Raw genomic sequence first — 27949 nt, forward strand, 5'->3', positions numbered from 1 at the left:
GGCGGCGGCCCGGCGGCTGCAGGCGGGCGGCGGGCAGCGGCGCGGCGCCTGACCGCAGGGCTCCGCTCCGCTCCCGAGGATGCTGCGGGGCGATGCCCGGCGACAGGGAGGACGAGATCTGCCAGAAAGCGCTGCAGCTGCTGGCCGAGCTGTGCTCCGTCGGGGCGGTGGAGAACGAGAACTGCCGCGATTTCATCTACTACCTGCGGGACAGAGCCCGGCCCCGCCTCAGCGACTCAGGTACGGCCGCCGCCCTCGGGGGCGCGGGCACCGGCGGCCTCCCCCGGCCCTGGCTACGGGAGGAGGGCGAACCCCCCCCGGCATCCTTCGGCGGCCGGGCGCCGCGGGGCGAGGCCTGCCGGCACGGCGGGGGCTGCCCGGAGCGAGCGGCGGCGGAGCGGGGAAGGTGGAGGGGGGGATGCTCCCGGGAACGCGGGGCTGGGGGGGGAAATTTTCCCGGCGTGGCCGGGGGAGGACGCCGGTCCGGGCTCTGCTGCGCCCGGCGCTGGGTTGCAGCGCCCGGTGCCGGGGGAGATGCGGAGCCCGAGCCCGCAGCGCTGCCCGAGCCCGTGCGAGCAGCGGGTGCGGCAGCGCGGGGGGCGGGCGGGCAACTTTCGGCCGCCGCCGCTCACCCGGAGCGGGTCGGAGCCGCCCTGCACGGAGCTGCCGCGGCTCTGCTGCAGTGTCCCGGGGGCCCAGGGCTGCCCTTGTGCTCCCCTGGCCCTGCCGGCGCTCCGGGGTTAAGCGCAGAGGAGAAGGGTTCATAGCCCGGTGTAATTGGAGCGCGATTTAACCTAACTTCCCTGTTCTATGTGTTACAAGCTAAGAAGACTGTTCCTCGCAGTTCTGTAGGTACAAGCAGAGGTTGTGGGGCTTACAAGGTGTACACCGGGTGGTTTCGTGTGTGTATGTCAGGATTGTGGTTGCGTTTTTGCATCTTGGCATAACGCTCCTACTCAAAAACTTTAACTTAAGGAAGCTTTCTCGTAGGGAAGCTGAGCTCCAGCTGCACAAAAACGTGGAAAGACTGAGGATGTGCCGTATGTCTCTGGCCATAAGGGAAAAGGCAAATTGCAGTTTAAAGTAGGAGCTCGTTATATTTATTTTTGCATCAAGATGGGTTTGCTCGGTGTGAGGAGAAATTTAGAGAGTTAAAAAAGAAGTTGATAAACGTTTGCAGTACTGGGAAGCCGTGCTGTTAGATCAGCTGGTCATCACAGCACAGTATTCATTTCTTTATTATTCTCTGAAACGAATCAGTTCACTTAGTGTAGGGCAGTCTAATGACACTACTCTTAAATATTTTTCTGTGATTTGGTGAGTCTGAAGTAACACTCAGTGCAACTTACTGACAAATCCTTGCATATGCCAAAAGGCCTGGATGAAACGAGTAAAACTAAGTTGCTACCACAACAAATGAATAAGGAATTTTCCGTCATTCAGTTCACTTGTATCCAAAGCTATTTACAGCCATTCTAGCTTTTCACTACTTGAAATATTCAAATTGAAGTGATTCATGCAATGTTTGATAAGGATTCTTTGAAAATAGGCAAACTTAATTGTTGGTTCATATAGGCATATTTAATTACTTTGTTCATATAAGCAATCATTTTTGTGACAGACACCTGTGATTTTCAGTAATTTTCATTTACTAAAGGATCAATCACATATTTGTATATCGGGTCATGATTCCAAAAATGTCTGCTTAAATCACTGCTCACTTTGGATATGAAACTACTTGAAATGCATACGGAGACTTTAACCTCAGCTACTTGGATAACAGCTTTTCAAATTTCTTTCAGAAGCTACCTGCTTTTTCTCCATCAGCCTCGGGCAAAAAGAGTACCTGGCATCTGTCTGGGAGCATTTTTAAAGCATGGTGTGCTCAGGAAAAATTTATCACCTCTGCCTAAAGATGAAAAAAATGTGTGTTTATTTCTACCTGTTTTGCTTCGACTGTTATTATACAACAGCCTTCCAGTATTGTTGCAAACCTGCTCGATTACACAGAGCAGCAGTCCCTAACCTTCGCCAGCCAATGTGCAACAACAGTGAGCAATTATGCTGCAGGCAGCATCTTCCTATTGGCCTCAATTTTAACATTTTTATTTTTTGCAGCTGCAGCCAGTCTCGGAGGGTCTAGCAGGCAACACGTTATCCATAAGCCCTGACTTGGAAAGCGCTTCTGTAAGGTAGCAAAGTCAGGAATTTATTAATTTACCTGGTCTTATATTTCTTTGATTAAAATACATATATTGTCCCTGTAAACTGGCTGCCTATGTGGTTTGTTTAGCTGGTCCTTAGATGTGATGGTGTGGCCTGTAAGAAGGCAATGTACATGACTTCCAAAATGAAGCAATAGGATTCACAATCAAAGGGCAGTGTCCAGCCTGCTTTATGCAGTGAGTTTCATTGACTTAACAAGGGCAAAATGGCCTTAAAAAGCCCTGACAGCTCCAGTGGTTTAAGCATAGGGATGTGAAGGAAATCCGTGGTGAAAGACAGCATCTCCTTGGCAGAACTGGGCAAAAGATGAAGCTATCCTTGTTCCAGGTTGCTGCCCCTCGAGGAGTGAAGGTGATGTGCGTTAGCCAAACTGAGTAACTTGCTTTTAGGCCACCCAAAAGAGCAATGTGTACAACTGAGTTGAGAAAAGTGGAGCCAGAAAACACAGACACACAATTAGGTTTTGCACAGGAATCAAAGCATGGGGAAATGCTTACAAAAGTTCTTCTGAAATAAAGTGACTACTTGCCTAAATCCAACAACATGGTGGATATAGATGATTTTTTACAGCACTTTGATTGGAGCCATTCATGTATGTTGGCTCTGTCCTCTGTCAGTATTTAGAAAAATCAAGCTGTAACAGAGGGAGACAGTGAGCTGAGGGGTTGCTGAGCCTGATAGGAGTGTTTGTCTACAAGCTCAGCCTCCCGGCACCCCTCAGTCCCAGCACGGAGCAGCCAGATCCCTGGAGATCCACTAGTTTCTTGCCTGATATCTGATGCAGTTGGCTTTGTGGCTTCCCGCTGTCTGAGGCTTTGGTGTGTGACTCAGACCAGGAGGGAGGAGGACAGGGACAGGAGGGGACTGGATGCCTGTGGTATGCGCCACATCTTTATTTTTCACGTAATTTACCCTGTTGTGGGAAGCCCTGCACGTGCTTCGAGCATAAGTTTAAAGTCTAATGAGTTCTGGGTTTAATTTGCTGGTCCACTGGATATAAAGGGTGACATGGGTGAGTCAGATTTTAAAACTTTTCAGAAAACTAAAGATGCCAATTAGTCATTTAGTGAAAAATCTTCAATTAGTTCAATAAGAGGTATAAGTCAGGGCAACCTTGAAAGTCCCAATAGGCATCCTTAAGCATTTCAGTACTTTAATAAGCTGACTCGTTTTCTGTTCCACTGTAAAATGTCGATAATATTTCTGTATCACAGAAGGGTTTTATGAGGGTAAATTGCAAAGTCTGAACACATCAAGTATGTAATACATTCATAAAGGAGAGTCATGTGGACCTCTTGCAGATATTCAACTGAAAACTCTGTCATATGGATGTTTGAAAACAATCACTCCAAATCACGTAATATCGCCCCATGACACCAAATAAAGTAAATATTGTAGATGAGGAATGGAAGTTCCTTGAGCAGGAGAATTATATTAATGTGTAAAAGATATAAAAAACCAAAACAACAAAAAAAAATGAGGGCAGAAAACCTTAAAGGAGAGACTAACCATTAAAAGTAAAGTTTGTTCTCCTTTTCTGTTGTGTTGGATTGCACATCTTGAGGATGAGCCAGTAAGGTCTTAAAATATTCTTAATTATGTTCTTTAAAATTGACTAGTAGATGCTAAAACAGAATACATGATGAATATTGTGGGTATGGTGATGGCCATTAAGCAAAAATTATGCTACAGGTCATAAGTGTGAGATCGATATTGTACAGTAACAGAAAGTCAGATTTTAGTACTTGATGGAGGTAAAGATAGTTGACAATCAAGAAATTAAAAAATGTGGGCATGGAAATGGGGTGGATATTGAAGACAAAATGTACAAGAAAGTGCAGTTATGGCCTTGCAGTGGAATTTGAGAATCTTACGAATCAGTACTTTTTTTTTTTTCAGTCTATACTTTCAACTTGAGGAAAGAGAAAAGCACAAAGAAACAAAAAAGCCTAACAGGTTATACATGGCCTCCAAACCCACTGCTGGAATGTGAGGGCCACGGTTTTCTGTGGAAAGGATAATTCCATAGAGTGGTCATTCCTTAGGAAGCTAATACTTGCAATAAGATATTATTCCAGCAAGTTTCCCTTTAATTCAGAACTGAGTTTAAAACCAAAACCTGTCTTCAGAAAGTAGTTTAAGTTCTTAGAAGGGTATTTTTAAATTTTTGTAACTCAAATTACTCACTAATTTATTCCCTGCCTCACCCCCCCAAGTATTCCAGGGACACATCAAGCTGCAGAGTTTCATCAAGATGTTAAGTACATCTAGATTTATCTAGATAAACGCAAAAAGCATTTACAAGTTGTAAAGACATGAAAAAGATCTGAGTGGGTGAAGTAACTTTCTGTATGTTTGTTATTTTTATTTTACTCACTATGAGCCATATTTTTAATTTGCTTTTCCTCCTGCGAAAGAAATGTAAAATGTAGCTGCTCCAAATTGATAGTATTCTGTGTGTCATGCCAGTGCAAGAGTCTTTGCAGCACAGAGGACAAGTACGAATCATATTCACTGACATGAGGTCAAATGAGTGAACATGTGTGAGGCCCAAGTTCCTCTGGGTTTCGAGAACCAAAGTGCTGTTTCAAGAGTTTAAAAAACCACCACACTGATGTTATGTGTTTTAGACTGAAAATATGTACTCTTTTTCTCTTTTGAAAAGTCAGGAACAAGTTTGAGGCAGGTAGAAATAATTACTTCCTGTTGCTCGTGTTCTAAGATGCTCTGCTAGTTTAATTCCCTTTGAACAAAGAGGCTCGCAGAGATTTTCCTGTCATACTGGAAAAGTTCAGTATTGGTTTTCCTTGGGAAATCTGTCTAAAGCAGATAACTTTGAAACAAATTGTGGAAAAGAGCAAATTATGTTCAAAGTAAAGGGACTAGCTTTGTGCTTAATAATGGTTTGAAGGTAAATTAATTTTAATAAAAGTAAATTAAAGACTTTACTATAACTGTGCATAACTTTTTCCTAGAATATATTTTTGTTATTTTTATAGGTAACCTAAAGTTGTATAGATGTTTAAGTTATGATTTACACTTCAAAATGAGAGAAAAGGAGGGCTACAAACATAATTCTTACGATAAAACTGAGCTTTTGTGAGGCTGCAGCATAGTCGTGTTAAATACTCTTCAGACACGAAGGGACAGATCCTTGCAGTACTGAACTCACTTTATATTTTTTCAGTAGTGCAAAGCAACTGCAGTGTTCTTTAGCAGTACTTTAACTTGGGAAGACAAAACTTGGGTAGGTTTTCTGCAGTCCCTCTGACCAAGACTCAAGGCCAGTGCTGTCCTGTGGCTGCTCTTGGATGCTGTGGGGAGAAGGGCAAGTTTCAGTCTATGGGGAAAAGACAAGAGAAGGGTGGCCTCTAGCCCTTCTTGGTCTCTGCATCCATATTCTGTAGACATGTGGAAAGTAAGAGCTTTCTGGGGCTTCCATTTCCATTTTGGTTTTACTTCTCACTTTTATGGGAATTATACCAAATGTCTGTTGTTTACAGTCTGCCCTAATGCACTGAAACTATAATATAACAATGTTTTATGCTGTGTTAAATAGCCTGATGCCTTTGTATTTAACAGAGAAAAGTATGTTTACTCATATGTGATATATACAAAAATAATACTTATTTACTGAAGTAATTGCAAGCCCATTTGTGAAGTAATACTAAAAGTTAAAGTAACATACTAATTGAATCAGAAATCAGTTATCACTACAGTCACACAATTTATGCATTCCCCTTCCAAATGTGCAATGAACGTTAAAGAAAACGGTTATGTTGAACTGTGAGAAACAAAAATATATATAATTGAAAATAACCTGAATAGTAATGACAAGAACATCAGCCTTTGAAAATTAGGATGGCTAAATAGCATACAGTCTGTCTTACACCTGAATTCCCATCTTAAATTCCAGGTTTGCTTGTGAGGAGCAGTAGGCTAAATTTAGTCCTTGTACATACAAACTCTTTTTGCCACTAAAACTTGATCACTGCATTTGTCATAGCTCTTATTTCAGTGGGATTTGCACATTGCTCCTTGATAGGAGGGGAGAGGGGAAAGAAGTTAGCTAATTATACTTTCCTGAGGATTATCCATAAACTTTCTGCAGGCAACAGTTTAAATTTGGCACACAAAGCTCTGATGACTTAGTAGAGGTGTTACTGTAATGGATTTACGGGTCATTAACTCCCGAAAAAACATGAACCTCTGTTACAGTCATTCTGGTTTTCAGTACTGGTAGAATTCTGAATTGTTACATATTTGTGTGATCCATATATTTAGTGACCCAAGTACAAATGATCGGCCACATGTTCCCCCAGATAGCTTTCTGGAAAATTCCTTTCCAAACTAATTTATGTGAGTTTAATTACACTGACAATTCAGAGACCTAGAAATGTAAATCCAAAATTATTGCTGTCATAACAGCAGATTCAGTTAAACTCAGTCTTGAGGGTGTGCAGTGCTCTATGAACTTCGGTGCGTAATATGTAGAGGTTGAACATAAACTGCAATTTATGTATTTATGTTTAAAAGCACATTTCTGTGTTTTAGTTCTTCCTGCACTGAAAATAATGATCACTGTTGGTTTAGTGAAAAACTGTACTGAATAATGTTGCACTGTGCATCTTTTGCTGTATTTTGTCATTATCTTAAGCTCTTCTGTGGCTTTATTTAGCCCAAAGAGATAAAGAGATATTATTTTGATGTAAAGCTTTCATATTGCTAACAGGTCCCTTTCATACTGCTTACAAAATTTTAGTCCAAGGGATAAGAATTTAGAATAATTAATTTCAGATGAAAGGAATTTCCATAAAAATACTGTCAGTTGCAACTTATAAAACCTGCAATTCCTAAAGTTCATCATCTGACAAGATAAATCTTTTTTGCATGTTTTGTAGTACTGTTAAGTAGTGAATACTTGATCTATTTATTTGGAGAGTAGAGAAAAAAGTGTTATGTATAACAGGTGGTGGTTTGCATATTTGTTACATTAGCTGTTGTAATCACACTGAATTTTATGTTTTAAGCTGCTCAGTAGGTTCAACTTCATTTTTTTTTATTTTAGACATTCATTAGCCAAGTTTGGCTTCATTTGGCACTCGTATACTACAGGATTTGATCTTGTATACTTCCCGTGGTTACCTGGAATTCAGAAATACAGTGGAAACAGGCACATGTGTGTGTATGTTTTAAGCCAATTTACAGTTGCTGTGTGTCTACCAAAGATCAGTGCTGGAATAGTCCATAAACCGTCAGAAAAAGCTTTCAGATTATATTTGTAAAACCACCATACTAACAAAAAGATCAGGCACTAATGATTTGGAGTTAAAACTTTCAAAGGCCGTTTAAAATAATAAGAATGAGGATTTGAAATGGGATCATTCCTTCCAGTATATTTTCTCACTTTCTTTTTTCACAGTTTAGTTTTACACATAAAAGAAAGCCTTGCTGACTTCCCTTGGAAAAATGTTTCTTCAGTTTGTTTAATTTCCATCAGGAAGTTTGTTGAAAATATCTTAATTCTATCTCACTGTCAATGAAACTCACCAAATATTTCCTTTCCCCCTGTGAGGGACCTTTTTTTTGTGTATACAAAACACTAAATATTTATCTTTTAAAATTTCCTGTTGTAAACCAGTCTTGATCATTCCCACCCAGGTTACTTAGTGTCTGGTTGCTGCATTCCTTTTCTAGATTATATGTGCATATACCAATGTTTCAGATGATTTTCCATCTGGGTGTTCCCACTTCATTTCTCAAGCAGCAGCTCATTTTATTTATTGTCCCATTTCTAATATTTTTAATTCAGCTGGTTTTTAATTCTCTGACTTCAACAGTATGGTTTTCTTTCTTCTCCCATTTAGTGTAATATAATTATATTGCTGTGTACTCAACCGGTACACAAAGTTTGACCCATCTTACACACAGGTTATCTCATGGGGCATCTGGCTACAGCTGTATAAAGTTCCCTTTAGAGTCCCCTTTTAAGACTTTCTACCTGTTTTCTAATTTGCAAGGGGTTCATGGCTATGGAGTTGATTGTTTCACCAATAAATACTAAGATAGTACAAAAGGTATTTCTCACATCTATGAAATTTTATGAGTAATTAAACCTTGTAGTTCAGTATGAATTATCTTCCTAATATAGAAAGGAATGTACAATGCTAATTAGAAAATTATCAATGAAACCAACAGTCTTATGATCTTCTGTTTCCATTTGCAGCAGATGTTTTACCCAGTTAAATGAGAAGGTTTTTTTCTCCCCCTCCTAGAGAAGTGAAGTGGATAAAACTAATACCTAGTTATTCTCTCTCTTTTTGGGAAGCCAACCAAAAATAGCTGCTCTCTAGTATTCATTATGCCAAGATTTCTCTGCACCGCATAAATGAAGGGAGTGTTTCCCCAGTCTGGCTACAGGGACATGCAGCAGGTATTGAGTTGGGTCTTGCTTAGTGCTCTTCTTTCCCCTGTAGTAGGGCTGATGTAGGATGTGTGTTGCAGTGGCATTATGGCAGTTCTTACCTGCTGAAAAGAGCTTTAAGGTCCATTAGCAATCAAAAACAAGAGGAAAGAGGTCTGGTATCGCTTAAAAAATACGTAAAGCTCTGAACAGAAAATGCTCTTATCGGTGCTGGTTTATTTTTTTAAGCTTTATCAATCTGCTTAGACACAAGTCTAAACCAGTAGCTCAAATTTTGTTTAAGTGTATGATTCTGCTCTCTTCAGCAGTAGATCTTGTCATTAAGAAAGGCTCTTATTTTTGCAGATGCCACTAAGGCATCCATGGTAACAAAAATCTAATGCAAACTTTTCTTCCTTTTTTTTTTTATAATCACAAATATTAAAGATGATTAATGAGTTAAAAAAAATGGAGACCAGAAATTAGGCTGAGCTGGTAAACAGAAAGGTGAGGCGTTGACATATTTTTGTTTGTTTGTTTGTTTGTTGAATTTTATTTGGTTTCATAGCTGTTTCACAAATAAAGAGGGATGAAACCTGATGGTACAGCAGGCACAAGCATGACACCTGTTGCTTGTGCTACTCAGGAGATGGACATGAGGAGCAGAAGAGGCAGCCAAGCCTCTAAAGAAAGACATATCCCTCATATTCCCAAGGGACCAAAGAGCACCAAGCAGGTTTCCTGTTGCTTAGAAATTAGACTTAGCTGAGTTGAAGCCTGGGATTTTAACGACCTGCCTACAGGGACATAGTGGACAGGAAAGGTTGTGGATATACTGTGTTGTGCCTTTGTCGTAAGAATTTAAATTTCTGTCTTATATTACACTAAAATCTGCCATTTTTTTCCCAAATTTAAAAGCCTTTTGAGCTTCTTTGTGGAGTTCACTGTAGAAAAAAAAAGGTAGAACAGATCTGTCCACATGCTTTGGCTGTCATGTGGTCCCGTCACGTGCTTGTTGGTTTGTTTGTTGGCTGGGTTTTTGGTTTTTTTTTGGAAGGCTCAGTAGCTTGCTAAGTCATTCTGAGAAAGCATGATTTGACACTGACAGTAGGGCTGTGGCTAATCAGGAAAGAGAAAGCTTGGCCGTCATGTCTTCACCTAATAAGTAAAACCTGTCACCTTGACTCTTTCCTACGCAGCAGCACCACTGTTCCTGCCAGCTTCTCTTAGCTGCAGAAGGTGTAACATTTTTATATCTGCTCTCGTTCTCAAGTTAATGTCTTGTTCCTGCCTACCTTGTTCGTTCTGTACCTGTCTCTTTTTCTGTTGTCATTGTGTTACAAAGAGAGAATTGACTAGTCAAGATGATTTCTTTCCTACTGCTGCTAGGAGCCAGTGATGATAAAATAGCTAAAAGCAGTTCCCAAAATAGCAGTGCACAGGTATGGGTTTGCCAGAGTGATTTGATAGTGATTACTCTATCTGTCCTTCTGTAGTGTAGTGTTACAAGTCAGAGCCAGCACTGCGAACAAAAACTGCTCTTTCTTCTTTTGATGTATTTTTCTTCCTTCTCTTCTGTTTTTCTTGGGAGCTGGAAACCAGAACAGACCTTAATAGCAATAAAACCAGCAACATCTTCAGCCACCTCAGCTTCTTTTCATTCCCAGATTAGGGGGAAGTAGTTTTTCACTTTCAGGAACATGTAAAATTGAGTCTTGGGATTCACTCCTTATCCTAAAGGCTCTGTGCACTGAGAGAAGGAACAGTAATTTTGTTAAAATGGAAGGCTTGGGATTTGACATTTTCTGTTGTTTGGCAGTTTTAACTCCTTTTTTCTGTACCCCTCCGTACGAGGAAGATTTCCAGTGGTAGTTGTTGCCATGGCACTAAGCAGGACGAGGTGTCTACTCCAGTCTTAAAACTACGTTTATGGTCGTATTGCGAAAAATTATCTCTTCTGACAAGTTGGGCTTGTTTATGCAGAATTAACACAGCACCACTTCTCTTCTTCCAAAGTGAAGAAAGGCTCTTCAGGTCATTCCCTGTGTGTCAAGGCAAATGTGAGCTGGAAAAGCCTTGGAATTAGCTCTGTCCTTCCACTCCCTCGTTAGCTGTTCAAATGAACAACCGCTTCACGCCCTGCCGAGCAGCTGATTGGCCTTGGAGGGAAGAAGCATCTGAAGCAGTATTAATGTTTCATTCAAAATCATGAGAGCAAGGGAGGAGGGGAATTAGGGAATTCAAAACCCCACATCAGTCCTGCCTTTTATTTCGCCAGGCCCTTTCCTCTTGAGCAGCATCCCTAATTGTCTCCCACACCGGATTTCCTCTTAGGATGGTCTTGCTGACTTCGTGAGATGTTTTTGCCAAGGGTAAATTTAACAGCTCCCTTCCCTTTGCTTTTCCTTCTCCATTGTTTGCTTCTTCTCCCCAGCCCTGTTAACAGTAGCTGCTATGACGTGTGCTGGATAGGAGATGGAGGAGCAAAGAAGCTGTGCAGTCCCTCCATCCTCTGCTGTTTTCTTTTTTCAAGTCATCGCTGCTGGATCAAGACATTTGAAAATCCCTTTTTATTGTCTCAGTAAGCAAAGCAGATCAGAAAGCTGAAAAAAATAATGCCTTAAAATGCTATCTCAAAGATATATGAGCAAACTAGATGTAACAAAGCAATCAGTAAAGGAGTGTAGTGGAATGCATGACAGCAAGAGCAGCCAGCTGCATCTGGGAAATACACAAGTCCTTGGATTCCAGCAGTATAAAACATCCAAAGCTTTAAAAGACGAACAATTCTGACTTTTCTGTAGCAGTCCTAGCAGTATGAAACACAGTTGGTAACCATTTATTGCAATCATAGAATCATTCATGTTAAAAGAAACATCACCTCAAAGTGGGTATTCACATAAGGTCTTGGATTCATTGTGCATAGAATAGCACGTGTCAGGGTTTTTAAATCTGGAAATGTTGCTAATAAATAAAAATAGTTTTCTTAGGACAGGAGTAGAAAAAAATGTGAGATACAGAAGTGTTGCATAATTAACCTTGATCAACAGGGAAGGACCCTTTTACAACATTTCAAGAAGTACTCTTCCCAGTAAATGACAGCAAATAGTTGCCAAATCCCTGAGTACTTCTGAGGTAAATGTATATTGTTTTTTTTAAAAACACAAATGTTGCTTATTCTTTTACCTGTTAGTCTTTGGAAAAAAAAATAGGGGAAAAAGCAAGCTTTGACAGAGAATTTCCTGAGTCAGCAATTGAATGGAAGGAGTGATGCTGACGCACTTGGTTCAAGGTAATGGAAGGACTTAGCCCCAGCTAAGGAGGTCTGTGAACATACAAAACAGCACAGGAGATGTCTGGCTGTAAATCCTGCAAATCAGATATTAGCTGGCAAAATGTTAATGCAAATGTGTTTGGTTCAGGGATATTGTTTAGAGACAGGAATAGGATTTAGTTGACTGGAATAGATTACTAGTTGGGGATTGGGAAAATAAGGCTCTTTTTTCAGCTGTGCCAGGCACTTGGGATGTGATCTTGTAGAAAACTGTCAGTGTTGTTTTTCCCCGCCCTTTCAGCTGCTTTTCTAGTACTGATATGCAGTTAAAATTCCATCTAATGCCATGTCTGTAATCAGCAGAGAAAGCAGGGCATGTCTCAAGTGTGATGTCAGTGAAGCACTGAGCAGAAACCTGCCTAAAAAGCAGCCAAGAGAAAACAGTGGGTCCAAGGACTTAGGTGGAAAGTAGCTTGCCTGAATATGGCTCGCTCTATTTTCACAGCAAACAGAAAACAAGAGCCTGGGCCTTGCTGGGGCCTCTCAGCACTTTACTCTTATAAATAATAAACAGAATATATTTTCCTCCTGTGTAGGTTAGCAAATAGAAATGTGCCTCTGCTATCAGCAAGGAAGCCATAATTGAGAGGCAGTGATTTGATGGGATACACGTTCAAATGGGAATAAATAAAAGCATAAGGAGGATTTCAAAACTTCTATTTCTGTGCTGGGCTTGATATGTTTAGCTATGTAATTTATTCATGATACCTCTTTGCAACCTTGGATTTACGTTTTCAGGCTGAAATCATACCACACACTGTAGCCTGCATCTGACAAAACAGCAACACTAACAGGTGAGTTTTGGTTATCTTTTGAATATTCCAGCATTTTGCTGTTTACTGTCCCATTTTTGACAAGGGAGTTTCAAACATCTGCTTTCATGGCCTGAGTTGGATTTCAGAGGTTCATCTCGATGTGATACCCTTTGAGACTGACACTGAAAGGACTGTGAGCGGGGTAATCATGTTCACATTATTGGAGCAGAAATGCACAACACAAACTCTTTTTCTTGGAGGGGGACAACGTTTTAATGTTCCCCATTCTCCAGTTTGTGTCCCCCCTCACACTTGGAATTAAACAGTGTATTTTTACTGGGTCAATTCACTTGTTCTTAAGGATATATATTTGTTTATTAGTTCAGTATACCTCAGTGTGTCTGTTGTGCTGGTGTTTATGAAACTTGTAGGATTAATCATCCGTCCCTTAGATGAATGTCCTCTAGAGAAATTAACAGTGGGTAACTCTACTGAGCAACCTTCTTACAGCCTGACTTTCACAAGTCTGGAAGTCTGGAACATGCAGCTCTTTGAAATGCTGGTCCTTTTCCCTTCTTCCTTTTTATAAGTTTTTTTCTTAAGTGAATGTAATCTTATGCTTACAAGTGAAATGTTTTCTGTTTTCTTAACATTCACATTTTAGTCATTCAAAAAACTATTCCTTTTTTCCTGCATTCATCTCAGTTTCTATAATTCTGGAGCAGAACTTAATCCCACTCAGATATTGAAAGCTGCCAGAAAGGGGATGGATTGAAACTGAGAGAGAGTAGGTTTAGATTAGATATTAGGAAGAAATTCTTTACTGTGAGGGTGGTGAGTCACTGGAACAGCTCCCCCAGAGAAGCTGTGGATGCCCCATCCCTGGAAGTGTTCAAGGCCAAGATTGGATGGGGCTTTGAGCAACCTGGTCTAGTGGAAGGTGTCCCTTCTCAGGGCAGGGGGATTGGAACTGGATGATCTTTAGGATCCCTTCCAACCCAAACCATTCTGTGATTCTATGATTCTATAAACCACAGTCATTAAATCTGACATCATGGCTTCTGTAGCACTAGTTTCACTCAAAATAATCTCAGAGTAAAATTTTCCAGGAAAGGACATGAGTGAAACTACCTGTACCCCAGTGAAACTGAGTGGGAATTTGAAATGTAAGCCCTTCATGTATATTTTTAAAATCGAAACAATCGTTTGTACTGCTAAAATAAGAAATAACTGCTTCTGTTCAAAACACTTCTCCAGTTTTATAGTGATCAATTTTGAATGATCTCAACTCATTAATTCCATTTTGTCTTATTTGAATAATAAATGCATGCTGCAACGAACACAATTACAACAGGAAATTCTTTCTTAAAAATATAACAGTGTGGTCAGTTTTCCCCTCAGTGCTGTGGACTGTCTGCAAAAGTTAGAAATTTGCAGTGTGAAAGGTAATCTTTGCTAACTTAGTGAGGCAAATACAAGTTGTTAAATGACAACCTGATGGTGGGAATCATGGTAATTTAAAGGAAATAGGATCACAGACACCTTCTAAAAAAAGGATGCATACAAACACCTGACTCTGAAGAGAAAATTTCAAATAATACTCATGTAATTCAGTTTTAGATATATTTTTTCATAATATAATCAAGCTATCATAAGTATGATTTCATTTTTTTAATTTATTTTTGACTTCATTTTCTTTATTTATTTTAAGGGGGGCCATGTGGGACCAGGATAAGCAGTAGACATCGGTGGGCACCGTGTCTACCTGTGTTGGACGACAAAGAAAAATGCACCAAGCTTTCAAAAAAATATCCTAAAATCATTCCACTGAAGTAGCCGAAATAATTAGCAAATCCCATCCTGTTAGACAGAAAAGTGGATTGTAGCTCTAGCTGGGGAAATGGGAAGAAACCCTCATTACTACTTTTAGTTGCTTTTTGGGTGTTTTTCTGGTCAAGAAAAAAAATTTTGATGCCAGAAGATGAAAAAACAGTATCTAGAAATTTACCATCAACTTGTTTTTTCCTTAGAAGTAGCAGAATTTTTGGAATTCCCCTGATTTGAGAGCAATCCAGTTGAGCAGGTCTTGGGGGAGGAGAGAAGACATGAAAGCTCAGTGTTTCTGTGCTGTTTTCTTAAGTATCCCACTGCAGTGGTGTTATGGTTTCTAGGAACGAGGGGCTGACAGCACTATTTGCTTCTTTACATTCTTTGTAGTTCTGAGAGGGAGGTAGGGAGAGCAGTTGTTCTCCCCTTGGAACAGGGGGAGCAGTCTCTTGGGGAAGAGCAGTCAGGACTCTGCAAGAAGAAGGTTGCAAAGCTCATAGTCCCTTCCCTACATCCTGTTTGTTTGTGTGCACCCACCTGGAGAGAGTAGTGTGTGTATCATATGAAAAGTATATCACTGATTAAAACTGAACTTGTCTTAAAAAAACTAGGCCATATACTGTGATTGTAATTTCTCTCTCTGGTAAGGCTGTTTATCTTCTTTTTCTTTTTTATTACTTGAGTGAACCTAATATGTCTGAAATTCTGTCTTAGAAGAAGTAAGATACTGTGCAACTGGTGGTATTTCACTGCAAAATAACCCCCAGAGGGATTTGTAATCCCCTGGTACTAACATCATCTAATAGTGAGCCAAATTGAATAATAAGCTCAGTGCTGTGAACACAGCCTCATACTCAGCCTCATTCTGCTTTAGTTAGCATTGCCTAGTAATTAATTATTATTCTGTATTTATGCTATCAATGACATCCAGAGGCTGGCCTAAACACGCTCGAGCCGCTGGCAGCTGCAGCAGCAGCATCTATACATGCAGATATTTTGTTCTCCCTCTATAAACGTGTGCTGTTCACTGCCTCTTAAAAGAGTTGTTACTAACTCTTCCCTGTAGCTAAACACAGTAAGACAGTATGTGCTGGACATCAGTCAAAGACGCACAATGACATGTAGCTTACTAACTGCTATTAATGTTTACAGGATTTGGAATGTCGTGATTGATTTTGGCACTGGAAGTGCAGTCTGGTAAATTGCTTGTCACCTTTGTTTCATCTTCAATTTCATTGAGAATCTCATATGCAATTAGCTGTAATTGCTTATACTGTATTTATTCTAAAGTGCACAGTACATTTCTATTTTGTTGTTTGGATCTCAAAAATGGGGAGTTAATTGCTTACAAAAATACAGTTCAAAATAAGGGGATCGTTATGGTGAGGGACATTTTTTCAGAGTAGAAAAACACGAAGATTTTACCATAGTGCATGTTCCAAACACATAGCTCTGCTGTACTTGAAATCTCAGTAACATCAGGGACAGTGGCTTGTGCATAAAGACACAACAGGTGAATCTATATTACCAACATAGAGGATTTTTTTTTGCATATGGAACTGGACAGTAATTCTTGAAAGGAATGTGTTTCCTCCACATATTCCAGGTCACAAGGTGGAAGAAGCACTGAATGGCTCACAGAAATTCATCTGCCAGTTTATCCTGGCAATATTTTCTGTTTAAACAGCCAAAGCACCAGAATTAGCATGGACTGTCTAGAAACCTCAATAAAAGAAAGAGCTTTGCCAAGAAACAGTCTAGGACAGCAAAAAAAAAAAAAAAGTGAAGCCCTTGGTACAGATAAACAACAGAAATCTGCAAAAATTTACTTCCCAAGAATGAAGAGCTACATTGTCTCCTGCTAAAACCCAGGGGTTGGATGTTGGAGCACAGGTTTGGTTCTCAAATTTAGACTGACAGCACCTGCTCTTTTCATGTCGTAGTAAATTGTCCAAGGAACAGCTAATCATAACTTTCCTTGCTGACCTTTTAAAGCAGAGGATACTCTTTAGTTCCTCATCTTAAGAAATTAGCTGTTCCATTTTTTTAAGGAGAAAATAATTTTAGGAGATAAGATACTAATCTAGCTAAATTAACTTAATTAAAGAAAATGCAAATCCAGTAGAATACATTGTCTAGTAGAATGACAGTGTAGATTCTACTTGCTGCAAGCACATAATATCTCTGAGAGTCTGGGTATGTCAAATAGTGGCAATAATTGTACATCTAAACCATTAGAAATATCTTCTATCAGAATGCTGGGTGAAAACAGAAACTATTTATTTTGGATTTAACTACTGCAAGTGAAAAAACAAGCCTAAATACCATGGACTGATTTCCAGCACTTTCAAACTACTTTAGAGCTTACTTTTAATCCAGTTAATTATTTTGCTATTCTCCATTCAATTAATTATCAGATTAAAGTTCTTATATAATATGTAAAATGGTCTTTTGATAATAAAAGATTATAAAAGAAATGCTGCAGAGTTTGCTTTAGAAGAAAGCATAGAAAGATTGAAATCTGCACAATTCCAAGTTAAAAGAGGCTATTAACTTTGATTACAATTACATATTCCTCAAGAAGATGGGATACATTACATAGGGAATGCAAGACTACTACAAATCTTTATTGTAGGAATCATTTAGTATTGGACATAAACATCATTGCTTGGATTTTCTGCTTAGATCTTCCAGAATTGTTACATTTATCAAAACCTCTGCTTCAGTTTTTTATTACAGATGTTGATTGTCATTGCTTTGGAATTTATTTGTAATTGCACAGGAAGGACATCAACCTGTTGGAGTGAGTCCAGAGGAGGCCACCAGGTTGATTAGAGAGATGGAGCACCTCCCCTACAAGGAAAGGCTGAGAAAATTGTGTTTGTTCAGCTTGGAAAAGAGAAGGCTTCTCTTTTATTTAGGGGGTCACCTAATTGTGGCCTTCCAGTAACTGAAGGGAGCTGACAGGAAAGATGGAGAGACACTTTTTGCAAGGGCCTGGAGTGACAGGACAAGGAGGAATGGATTCAAACTAAGAGAGAAAAGGTTTAGATTACATATTATGAATGTGGGAGTGGTGAGGCCCAGAGAAGTTGTGGATGCTCCATCCCTGGAAGTGTTCAAGACCAGGCTGGATGGGGCTCTGAGCAACCTGGTCTATTGGAAAGTGTCCCTGCCCATCATCAGAGGCTTGGGAATAGATGATCTTTAACTCAAACCGTTCTATGATCATACAATTCTATGATACACAGTATTCTAGTCTTCCTGGAATCTACCCAAAAAACTCCTGTTTTTTTTGTTTACAACCCAAGAACTGATGCTCGGCATCAGTCCCTTTATGCTGCAGGGCTGGTGATGCATTTTTTTTGGCTCTCTGTATCACTTTCTTCCTGCAAAGGTCTGTTCACGGTGTCAGTACTTCACACGCTGGCAAAGTGCCTGCTGCCTCACGGAAAGCAGGTGTGCTTGGAGGGATGACAGGACTTTCTCAGGACTCAGTTATTTAATTAACTCATTTTTATAACTAGATTATTTGAAGAAGCCACACCGTCTGTCTAGTGGTCAAAGCCTTGCTTGTGTGCTAAGCAAGGCTTGTTAAACTCCCTGCATCCCTTTGCTTGCATCCTGCTTCGCTGGAGAAGCAACTGGAAAGTTGCTAGACTCACAATCAGAAGTGAGAAGATCCAGGTTCCATTTTTAACTTTTCAACTGATTTACTGAATCTCACCTTGAGAACTGTGCTACATCTTCGTTTCTGCTCCTGTTTGTAAAAAGAAATTTAAATAACTTTGACATTTCTAGAAGAAGGGGAAAAGCTACTTAGTAATAAACAGTTTAATCATTGAGATATTTTAACAGCTTTATTCTATGAACTACTTGGTAATGTGAATAGAAAAACAAACAATTCTTCAAATATCCACTAGGGTTTCTGAACACATTTGTTGCACTGTTTACATTCCATTAACATTTTTCAGATCCAGATTTACTCACAGTGGTTTTAACTGTCTATGTTCAGACGCTTGGAGAGAACACATACAAAATTTTAATGCTTTTTAGCAGCTTTCATGAATAAACCTTGATTTAAAAAAAATAATTTACTCATCCTATCAACAGCAGCATTATTGATTAGTTAAATAAGGACAGAAGGCTGTCATTTATGTCTCAGATGTATAGCAGAAGTCACTAAACTTCAATAAAGACAAAATCTGAAAAAGATAGCTTGCAAATTTCTCTTTGAAATATTTTAAATTACATCTTTCCCTTAAGAATCTGGATTTGCATATCTTTTCCCATTCATATTTGATAACACTGGGGGAAAATATCTGTAGTAGACCTTCTTGTCATCATCCAAGAGACTGAGAGGCATACTGTAACTTGATGGACAGTAATGAAGCTACTGTGCATAAGGGAGGTTGTCAGAAGACTTTGACAAGAAAGGTGTCAACCCCTTACCTTAATCACTTCTGAAGAGTAATTAAGTGATTCCTGGGCATAAAAATAAGCCTGTATCTAGCTGCTAGTAAAAATCAGGGTATCACAGATGCATAGGGGATTTAGTTTTGCAATTCTGAGATCACTGTATGACTGGTTACTTTTTCACAGAATCACAGAATAGAATCAGTTAAGGTTGGAAAAGACCCTGAAGATCATTGAGTTCAACTGTTAGCCCAGCACTGCCAAGCCCACCACTAAACCATGTCCCTAAGTGCCAAGGTGCCATACCTAGACATCTTTTAAATACCTCCAGGGAGGGTGACTCAGTACCTGTATAACCAAGGAGGAAACCTTGCCTTTGGCTTTCTCACGCAACTCCTTACAGCTCAGCCAAAACAGAGCAAGCTCCCTCAGTAAACTGTGCTCCAGCCATACAGATGTGAGAGCTGTTATCCCCCTCCAGAGCTATTTTACTCATCATTTCTTCCTAATTTTTTTAAACACCAAAGCCCTTGAGGCAGCATCATTTATTAAGCTTATGTCAGCGGTCAGTTTATATGTATTTATTGTATATTTCAGAATCTTCGCTTTCCACCCACACTGATGTATATTAGACTTGGGATGTACATGTGTGAGCAAATATGTAAAGAAAGCAAAGGAGAAACCTTTGAATACACCAAGGAGTGTAATTTGGTGTGGAGCCATCTGCCTGAGTCTGCAGTGTTTGACAAATGGAGTGCATTAAGTGTGCCTATTCATTGTCATTGAGGAAAATAGATCAAAATCTTCAGCATGCTTTTGAAAGAATAACTGTTAATTTTTTAATTGATGAACATTTTTAGATGTATCAAAGTAACTTTCAAAGTGGTTGATACTGGTAAACAGGGTTCAACAGACAGTCATTGCTATAAATGACTTTTTGTACGAGCTTGAGAGCTTCTGATCTTTTCTCTGACCTTAGTCTCTGGTGCTCACAAGTTTCTTTAGTTGTGCAAAAAGGCTTGTGGTGTTTCTTAAATATCTAAAATAACACTTCCTGCTTTTCTTAGGTGAAAAATGTACCACGAAGCCCCTTGCAGCATTTGAAACCTCCAGATAGATGCAAGGCGAATGTATTCAGTTAAGTTACTATCACCCTTAAAACCCTGAAATGCTGAAGTGTTAGTATCTTGACCTTTATGTCAAGATGAATGAAAAATAAATTAACTTCTGATGCAGCAGGCCTTTCCTGAAGGATTATATTTCTTGGAAAATGTCTGGTTTTACATATAGGTGTAAGGGCAAAAATAAGCTTTTTTCCTTAAGAGCTGAAATATCTTGATCTTGTCAGCCAGAATTTTTGCCTTAATGAACTAGTTATTGATCCTGTTCTTTGGCATTTATGCTTTATTATTCCATAATACAATGCTATGGGTATTGTTAACAGAAAGGTACAAGAGGGACTGGCAAATTTGGAAGCTGACAGCACGTAGGGTTAAAGTTTCATCTTTGTCCCTTGTCCTCCACCTGTCTCCTAAAGATTTGTTTTCCCTATGAATCCAGCAGGTTCTCAGAAACTCCTGAGCTTTTCACAGTAACTGATTTGTTGAGCATACCCCTTTGACCATGTGTTAGGACTGCATTTCTCCAGATATAACTATCCAACTTTACTCAGGAATTTAAGGGCAATACATTAATCTTCAGGAGTCACTGACAACAGTTAGCATCCCATCTGTGAACTTCGACATCTATATTTTTGAGAGTAACAATGACACAGTTACTTCCCTGATGCTAAAGTGCACAGTTCAGGTTTATTATCCTCTTGATTTTTTTTCTCTTTTTAATCTATTATAGCTCAATCAAAGTGCTTCAATCAGCTGTAGAGAGTAAAGCCCTGAATTTATCCCTCAGTCAGCTACAGTACTGTATGCTCCCTGCCAGTTTGCTGTTTCATGAGAAAACCACATATTTGGACACCTCCTGCATGTTGTGGAGTAGGAATAGACAGCCTCAGGGAGTGACTGTTGGGCAGGAAGATTGTTACCATCCTTCTCAGCCTCCAAACTTCAGTGCACTCATTTCTGGAACCCAGTGCAATTTGGGTACCCTCACTGGAACAGCAGGATTAGACTCTCCTGCTTTCTTCTTGGTACCAAATATTGAGCAGGGTGGGTCCATTAATCTGGGATAGGGTGACATCTGTCATCACTATATTGTGTTCAATATTTGCTTTGTTGGTTTTAATTGCAGTATATCAGCTTTCCACTCCATAAAACTAGTTAAGTACAAGAAGAAAAACCCCTCAAGCTGTCCAGTTTCAATTTTACATTCACAAATACGTACAACATGAAATTATTTAGTTCATAAGATTTGAGTTATTGCTACCAGTTCTTTCTACAGATTCCTTTTAATATTATATCTTGCCTGAATGCACAATTGAACCCAAGAAGACAGAAATCCCGATATGTTCAGTTCTTACTCAAAGCATACATTCTTCAGTATATGTTTTGCAAAAACAAGCAAGTTGAAGTTCTTCTCTGTATTTGGATTTGCCAAAATTAGGAAGGCTTCCAAGAGCATCACAGCTTTAAAATAATCCCCGTCTAGGAATGAAAAAGCAGAAGAGCAGTCTGAATGATAATTTTTACCAAATCTGTTTCTCAGTTCTGTTCTTTAGCTGCTACATTCTTAGGATGTTTCACTTCAGATTTTGCTTGATTTTCTGTTTTCATATATCTGCTTTACAGTTTTCTCTTAGACAGTATTTCAGGCAGACAAGACAGTTGGACTCGACGATCTGAAAGATCTTTTCCAGCCTAAATGATTCTATGATTTTATGATTTCTAGATTTACCCATTTGTAAGTCTGTAGAAGCCTTAAGCTCATTTCTTTTGCTCTCTGGAAATGAAGAGGAGTATGAGTGGAAAAGAAGTATATTCTGTATATTTTTTTCAAACAGTGAATTCAGAGTAAACATGATCTGATTGTAAATTATTAATTCATTATCTTTCTTAGTAGTAAATATCCCAGTCAGTAAGACTTCCATCACACCCTAATACATATGGATCAGCCAAAAAAGCTTCCTTTTATAAAATGGGAACCCTAAGTTCGCAAAGAACAACAGATGCATAATACATTTGCCATGGCTGAAATACTTTTTAAAAAGAGTCAGTGTGAACATTAAAGTGCATCTGGCTCCTCATCTGAGAAGGATAAAGCTTTCAGGGCTGTCTTTATTTCCCTTTATGCCAACAACTCCTTCCTAAAAGAAAATTCAAGCTGTTTAATCAGTTTAAGATGTTAGTCAGCAATATAATTTGAGCAATACAATTCCTCTTTGTCCATATCAGTCTGTGCAGGCAACCTTCCTGAAGGCCCTTGTGAGATTTCAACATTTGTGACAACCTTTTTATCTGCTGGTATAGAAAAAGCAAATTAATTTTGGCTCTTCCTTAAATGTAAAGCAAGAATTGTAAATATTGAACCACTGTGACGTGCCAAAGTCCCATAATGTAGGCTTAGAGTAGTTGATTCTGAAAAGGAAGCTAATGAAGTAATTGACCTCATTTCCATTCCAAACAATCTGACTTTAAAGAGAAGCTTGCACTTCTATTCTACATAAATTGCCCAGAAGAGTAACACTTCTTATTTCTCCCATGTATACTTCCTAAAAAAAAAAAAAAAAAAAGAAACCAAACCAAAATGAAGAAAGTTCAAAAAGAGATAATTTTTTTGGGGTTGTTCAAAATCAGAAGGGCTAATGGTTTTCACCGAACTTAATAAGATTATAGGGACAAGGAGCCAACTGCTAGGTGAAATTTAATGTTTCAAGTAGGAAAAAAATGGAAATCTGAAAGAAAAATATAGATTTTTACTAGAAGTATATGAGCAACACAACTCATATTAATCATTATGGCTGGCTCTCTGAAAGTATTTTTTAGTCATATTCATCACATTATAGATGTGTTTGTAAATATATTTACATATATATGTCTTTATTAATGTTAGATATGTCTTTATTAACGTGAAACAAATTTTGCTAAAGCTCAAACAGTACTTCACACACTTTATTGGTCTATCCACATCTCCCATGGTCCCTCACAGTGATCTAATTCCACAAATTCTCCCACCAAAAAAAAGTCATTCAGTGAGACATTTGGGTAAATACTATTTTTTTTTTGCTTCTACCCTGAAAATATTGTGCCCTAAAGGGTATAAAAATTAAAAGAAATCAATCAGAATTTTACAGAAAATATTGCTGCTGCTTTATTATTTTTGTTAGCATATCAAATTATATTGGTAATGGTTATTAGTACAAACGGGTTATTATGGTTATTAACATAAATAGGTGAGACCCCCACATGGACTGTTGCATCCAGCTCTGGGGTCCCCAGCACAGGAAGGACATGGACCTGTTGGAGTGAGTCCAGAGAAGGCCACCAAGATGATTAGAGGGATGGAGAACCTCTCCTATAAGGAAAGGCTGAGAGAATTGAGGTTGTTCAGCCTGGAAAAGAGAAGGCTTTGGGATGATCTAATTGCAGCCTCCCAGTACTTGAAGAGACCCTACAAGGAAGATGGAGGGAGACATTTTACAAGGGCATGTAGTGACAGGACAAGGGGGGAATGGATTCAGACTGAAAGAGAGTAGGTTTAGATTAGATATTAGGCTGGATGGGAGTCTGAGAAACCTGGTCTAGTGGAAGGTGTCCCTGCCCATCGTAGGGGGGTTGGGATCAGATGATCTTTGAGGTCCCATCCAACTTAAACCATACTATGATTCTACGATCTCTGTACCTGTTGTTTGGAACACTTTGATTGAACTGTACAATATTACTGTACAGTTTTATACAAATGGGAAATGAAATCCTTCTCCGTCGTTTCCTTTAGTGCTCTCAAACACTTTAATATTTATTGCGACTTACTGGGCTTTCAAGGACTATAATGGAACTTCAAGCCTGTTGGCCTGGTTCAAATAAGCTGTTTGCTCTTTTTCCATAACCTGAGGACTCCCTGGGACTGGCTATATATTGCAGAAATATATGGCAATTTCTCTTTGTTATTATTCATAAGGTCATAACATTCAAGATTAATGTGTGCTCTGATGGCTTAGTCATTAAAATATTCACAAATCTTGACAGTTTCATAATTTTTAATACACACAATTTGTTGAAGAATTTCCACTGGAAAATTTCTGCCAGGTTATTCTTTATTCATTCTCCATCCTTCACTTTGCTATTAAAACCTTTCATTCTGCTAATGAGGGAGCATACACAGTACTTGCCAAAAGTGACTGGTCATTTTCTATGACTAGATGAGAAGTTAAATTCCTCAATTACTGTATGGACCTCTATTTTCCATATCATAAAAAAAAACCAGGATAAACACTTGCAAAATATTAGTTAGCAACTCTCTTCACTTTTTGAATGATTCTGCAGGAAAAAGAAAAGTCTAAGTGTATCATATTAATTATTTGCTTGGAATAAATCATCTGATTCTATGATTTAATGCATAAGGAGTAGCAAAAGAAAGTGGGTGGAAATATGCATTGTGGCTTTTGGCTATAGTCACAGGAACTTAACTCCGACAAAATACAGCTACTGGTGGTCATAGGAGTTTGCAGTGTAAGTGTATACCCCCAACATTTCTTTCCCACACGTCATATCACCAGCTTTCCCTTTTAGCTAACAAGATACAAGCATGTCTCAAATGCCAAAAGGCTTTTAGAAGATTTCGTGTTCCTTTGCTCCAGCTACATTTCCTGCAAATGTAGCAACCTAAGTGGTTCTCCTACCAGGATGAAATGAAGCCATTTAAGCCATCTCCATATATAGGGTACTTGAAAATCTGGCATGGTATCACTAGAAGTGGTGTTCTCTCTTCTGTTATATTATTATCTATGGATTTTTCCCCCAGTTTATAGCATTTTTCACTCAATATGATAAACCGAAAGTATACAGTAATTTTGCATATTTTATCAGTTGGTGAAGCATGTGTTGAAAAAGAATGTGGTAATAACCAAAAAAGAATCAAGAATGAGGCATGGGAACCTGGACAAATCTTATTAAAGTTGCGTATACGCAGACATGAAACATTTTATTTTCTGCTCTGCTTTGTGTCCCTGTTGATTGTGAAACAGAAGCTTTAGTTTTCACAAGAGGAACAGCATCATTCTTTGTCAAGAGATACAACTGCAAGATGTCAGAAAGAAAAATGCAAGCCTTGAACATACGACTCTTCTCAACTGTGTCTTTAAAAATCACCGCTTATTCAGCCAGCTGTCTGATCAGTAAAGGCTTCTTTGTCACTTACAAACTGTAGCAGGATATTATGTCTCAGCTAAGTTGTCAAGGAAATTGGCATTAATGCAGACTAAATATATTAGAGATAGGTGCGCAAACAAAAGTAAATTCTTCTCAGAACAAATTCACATACAGTTTTTATTGTAATTAATAAACTATCCAGTATGAAGCCACCTTACCTGAATTTAAAAAAACCTACATAACATTTCTTCTTAATAAGCAAAACTTTCTGCTGATACAAAACAAAAGAAAACAATATTTTGCTATGTTTTTAGTACTTTTTTCTTGTTTATGTATATCCATGAACAATTTGCTTTAAGTTCTTTTTTTTTTTCACTTAAAGCTTTAATTTTGTGATCTTACCAATAAACTGTTATGTCAATGTTATGTCAGTTTTTAATAGGATCACAGAGCAATTGCTGCTGGAAAAATATTCTGTGCAAACAAATCTCTTACTGCTTTTGCACAACTTTTTGTTGTGTGTATTTTGTGTGGCCATTTAGGAATTCTGATTCGATGTCAAAATTGTGCTGTGGAATTTGTGTACATTTAGACTATTTGACAAGCACCTTGGTGAAATCCTAGGATTATATTTCATTGATCTCATTAATTTATGAGATTTAGTTAATATCAGGCAATCCCTGAGAAAACATTAAACAAATTTGTAACCCAAGCCAAGCAAATGAAGAGAAAGCACACAGTGATAAACTGGAATTTGTAACACTATTTAGGAATAAAAAGAGGTGCAAGTCACTCAGAGGATCAGAACAGTGTCTTAACCAACACAAGAGCTTTACATACCCTAAACCCACCTAGAATACATAGAACACACAACTTGGGAGGGAAAAAAGCCACTAAAAGCTAATAACAGCTTCAAATACCAGTGAGACCCTGTTGCAAATACGTTTTCAGAGCATGGAGAATGTTATCACTATGTGAAGCCCTGACTGATCTCATTTAGGCCTCTTTCGTTGGTCCACATTCATAAATGTCAGGGTCAGACACATAAAAGTTGGAGTGTAATAAAATTAGTATAATCTGAGATTAATTCCCTTGGCTTTCAGCTGCCTTACTTTAAAGAATTTCCCAGACAGTTTCTAAACACAGTATTAAAAATAATTAACAGTGTTTCAGAGAAGAATACATTAGCTGAGAATTATTCCTTTGTCTCAGGAGTCTTGGCAAAGAGGCACCTTCCGTCCTGAACAAGTGCCAGGTATGTTAATTAAGGAAAACCCGTGAAGCACGAAGGAAACTACACTGCAATATTAGGTTATAAACTGCTTCAGATAATCAATGCTAAGAACACTTCTTCTCCGGAAAAGCTAGGGTCTTAAACTGCTAGGTGTAAAAAAAACCCAGCAAAACAACAGTGGTTTTTACAGTACAATTACTGAGCTGAATGATGGCTAGCCCTCCTGGATGTATTTACAAAAAAGAAAGACAATTTAGATTTTCAAAAGCAATAGGCACTGATATTTCCATTGTTTTTCAAGAAATTGAGTGTCTGACCCCTTCATAGTCCTTAAAATCTCCTCTTAAGCAGCAAAAAAGTAATCAAAAGAGGAATATATTTTTTCCTCTGGAAGTGACAGCTTGAAACTTCTGCTGAATTTAGACAATCATATTCACAAAGATTGACTGATCTGCCCCAATATATCTTTAAAAGTTTAGTAATGTGATTATTCAGAACAAATTAATTTTATTATTTTAATTGAATGCCTTTTGAAATTTGTTGGGTTCTAAATAAGGAAAAAATGCTTGTAATGCAAGATTTTAAATTGCTAAGACTTGTTTCACTTCTTTCTAGCCAAACTTCCCCCAACAGATCAATGTGTGTATTACAATAATGCTGGTATATCTGAATAGTCATTTTAATAAAAGGAGGAGGATAAATAGGATAGAGAAGAAAGCTTGTTTTATTTCAATAAGAACATGTTAAAAGAACTCTTCCAGTTAGAATTTCGGGTAAAACTCTTTCAGCCTCAAGTTAAACCAAATTACAGCCAGTTTGTTGGGAAAGGACTTCATTTAATAGAACACCTGTCACATCCAGATAATCAACAACTTGATTATCTAAATAATTATATTATTGATCAGTAGCTCCTTTGTCCTGTCTGTGCCTGGTTGATGAGAAATTCCCACTTATTTTTCCTTTTTTATATGTCTGTTCTTATTTGAAGCTTTTGGAGTCAGGTGAATCCAAATATACAGAGTACACTTCGTGCTTTTTACTCCGTAACTCCAACCGCATGTCTGGGCACATAAATTGATCTGCATTAGCTATTGATGTCTCTCATTGTTGGCTAATTTAGATATTTGATTTTTGTATAAAACTTAACAATACAAATGGTAACTTAATAAACACAAGAAGGAAAAAAAAATTACTTAATTCCTTGTTTCACGTATGAACAGACAAAATGACTTCTATAATTTCAGTATTTTGCTTGCCCAATTTTTTGGTAAGTTTTTTCAACATCAGAATTTGAGAGGGTAAGGCTCAACCATTTATGCCAGAAAAAACCAAGTCACAGGCCTGCACTTTTGTACTCTCAGAGTTTGAATTGGATCATTATACATTTATCTTTGGTCTTGCAACCTCTCATACTGAACAGGAATCATGCTACATGTATGTAAAAATTCAACACTATTCAAATTCTCTTAGAACGATCTATGATTTTATTCAAAT

The 27949-nt window shown here is 38.5% G+C and overlaps 1 protein-coding gene across 4 annotated transcripts in view; it reads left to right on the plus strand.

Moving 5' to 3' along the window:
* The first annotated feature begins 35 nt into the window (after positions 1 to 35).
* The window catches only part of SYT9 (synaptotagmin 9), a 67474-nt gene continuing 39560 nt past the window's right edge, over positions 36 to 27949 (plus strand). For 2 of the 4 annotated variants that reach the window (XM_027699374.1, XM_027699399.1), the window contains exon 1: positions 36 to 240. In XM_027699374.1, the coding sequence (XP_027555175.1) occupies positions 93 to 240 (148 nt within the window). In that variant the 5' untranslated portion in view covers positions 36 to 92. The remainder of the gene's footprint in view (positions 241 to 27949) is intronic. The other 2 variants (XM_027699391.1, XM_027699383.1) reach the window with 1 other exon arrangement.

Source organism: Neopelma chrysocephalum, unplaced genomic scaffold (genome assembly GCF_003984885.1).
Source record: "Neopelma chrysocephalum unplaced genomic scaffold, ASM398488v2 Primary Assembly neopelma1_24, whole genome shotgun sequence".
In the NCBI taxonomy this organism is placed as follows: Eukaryota; Metazoa; Chordata; class Aves; order Passeriformes; family Pipridae; genus Neopelma; species Neopelma chrysocephalum.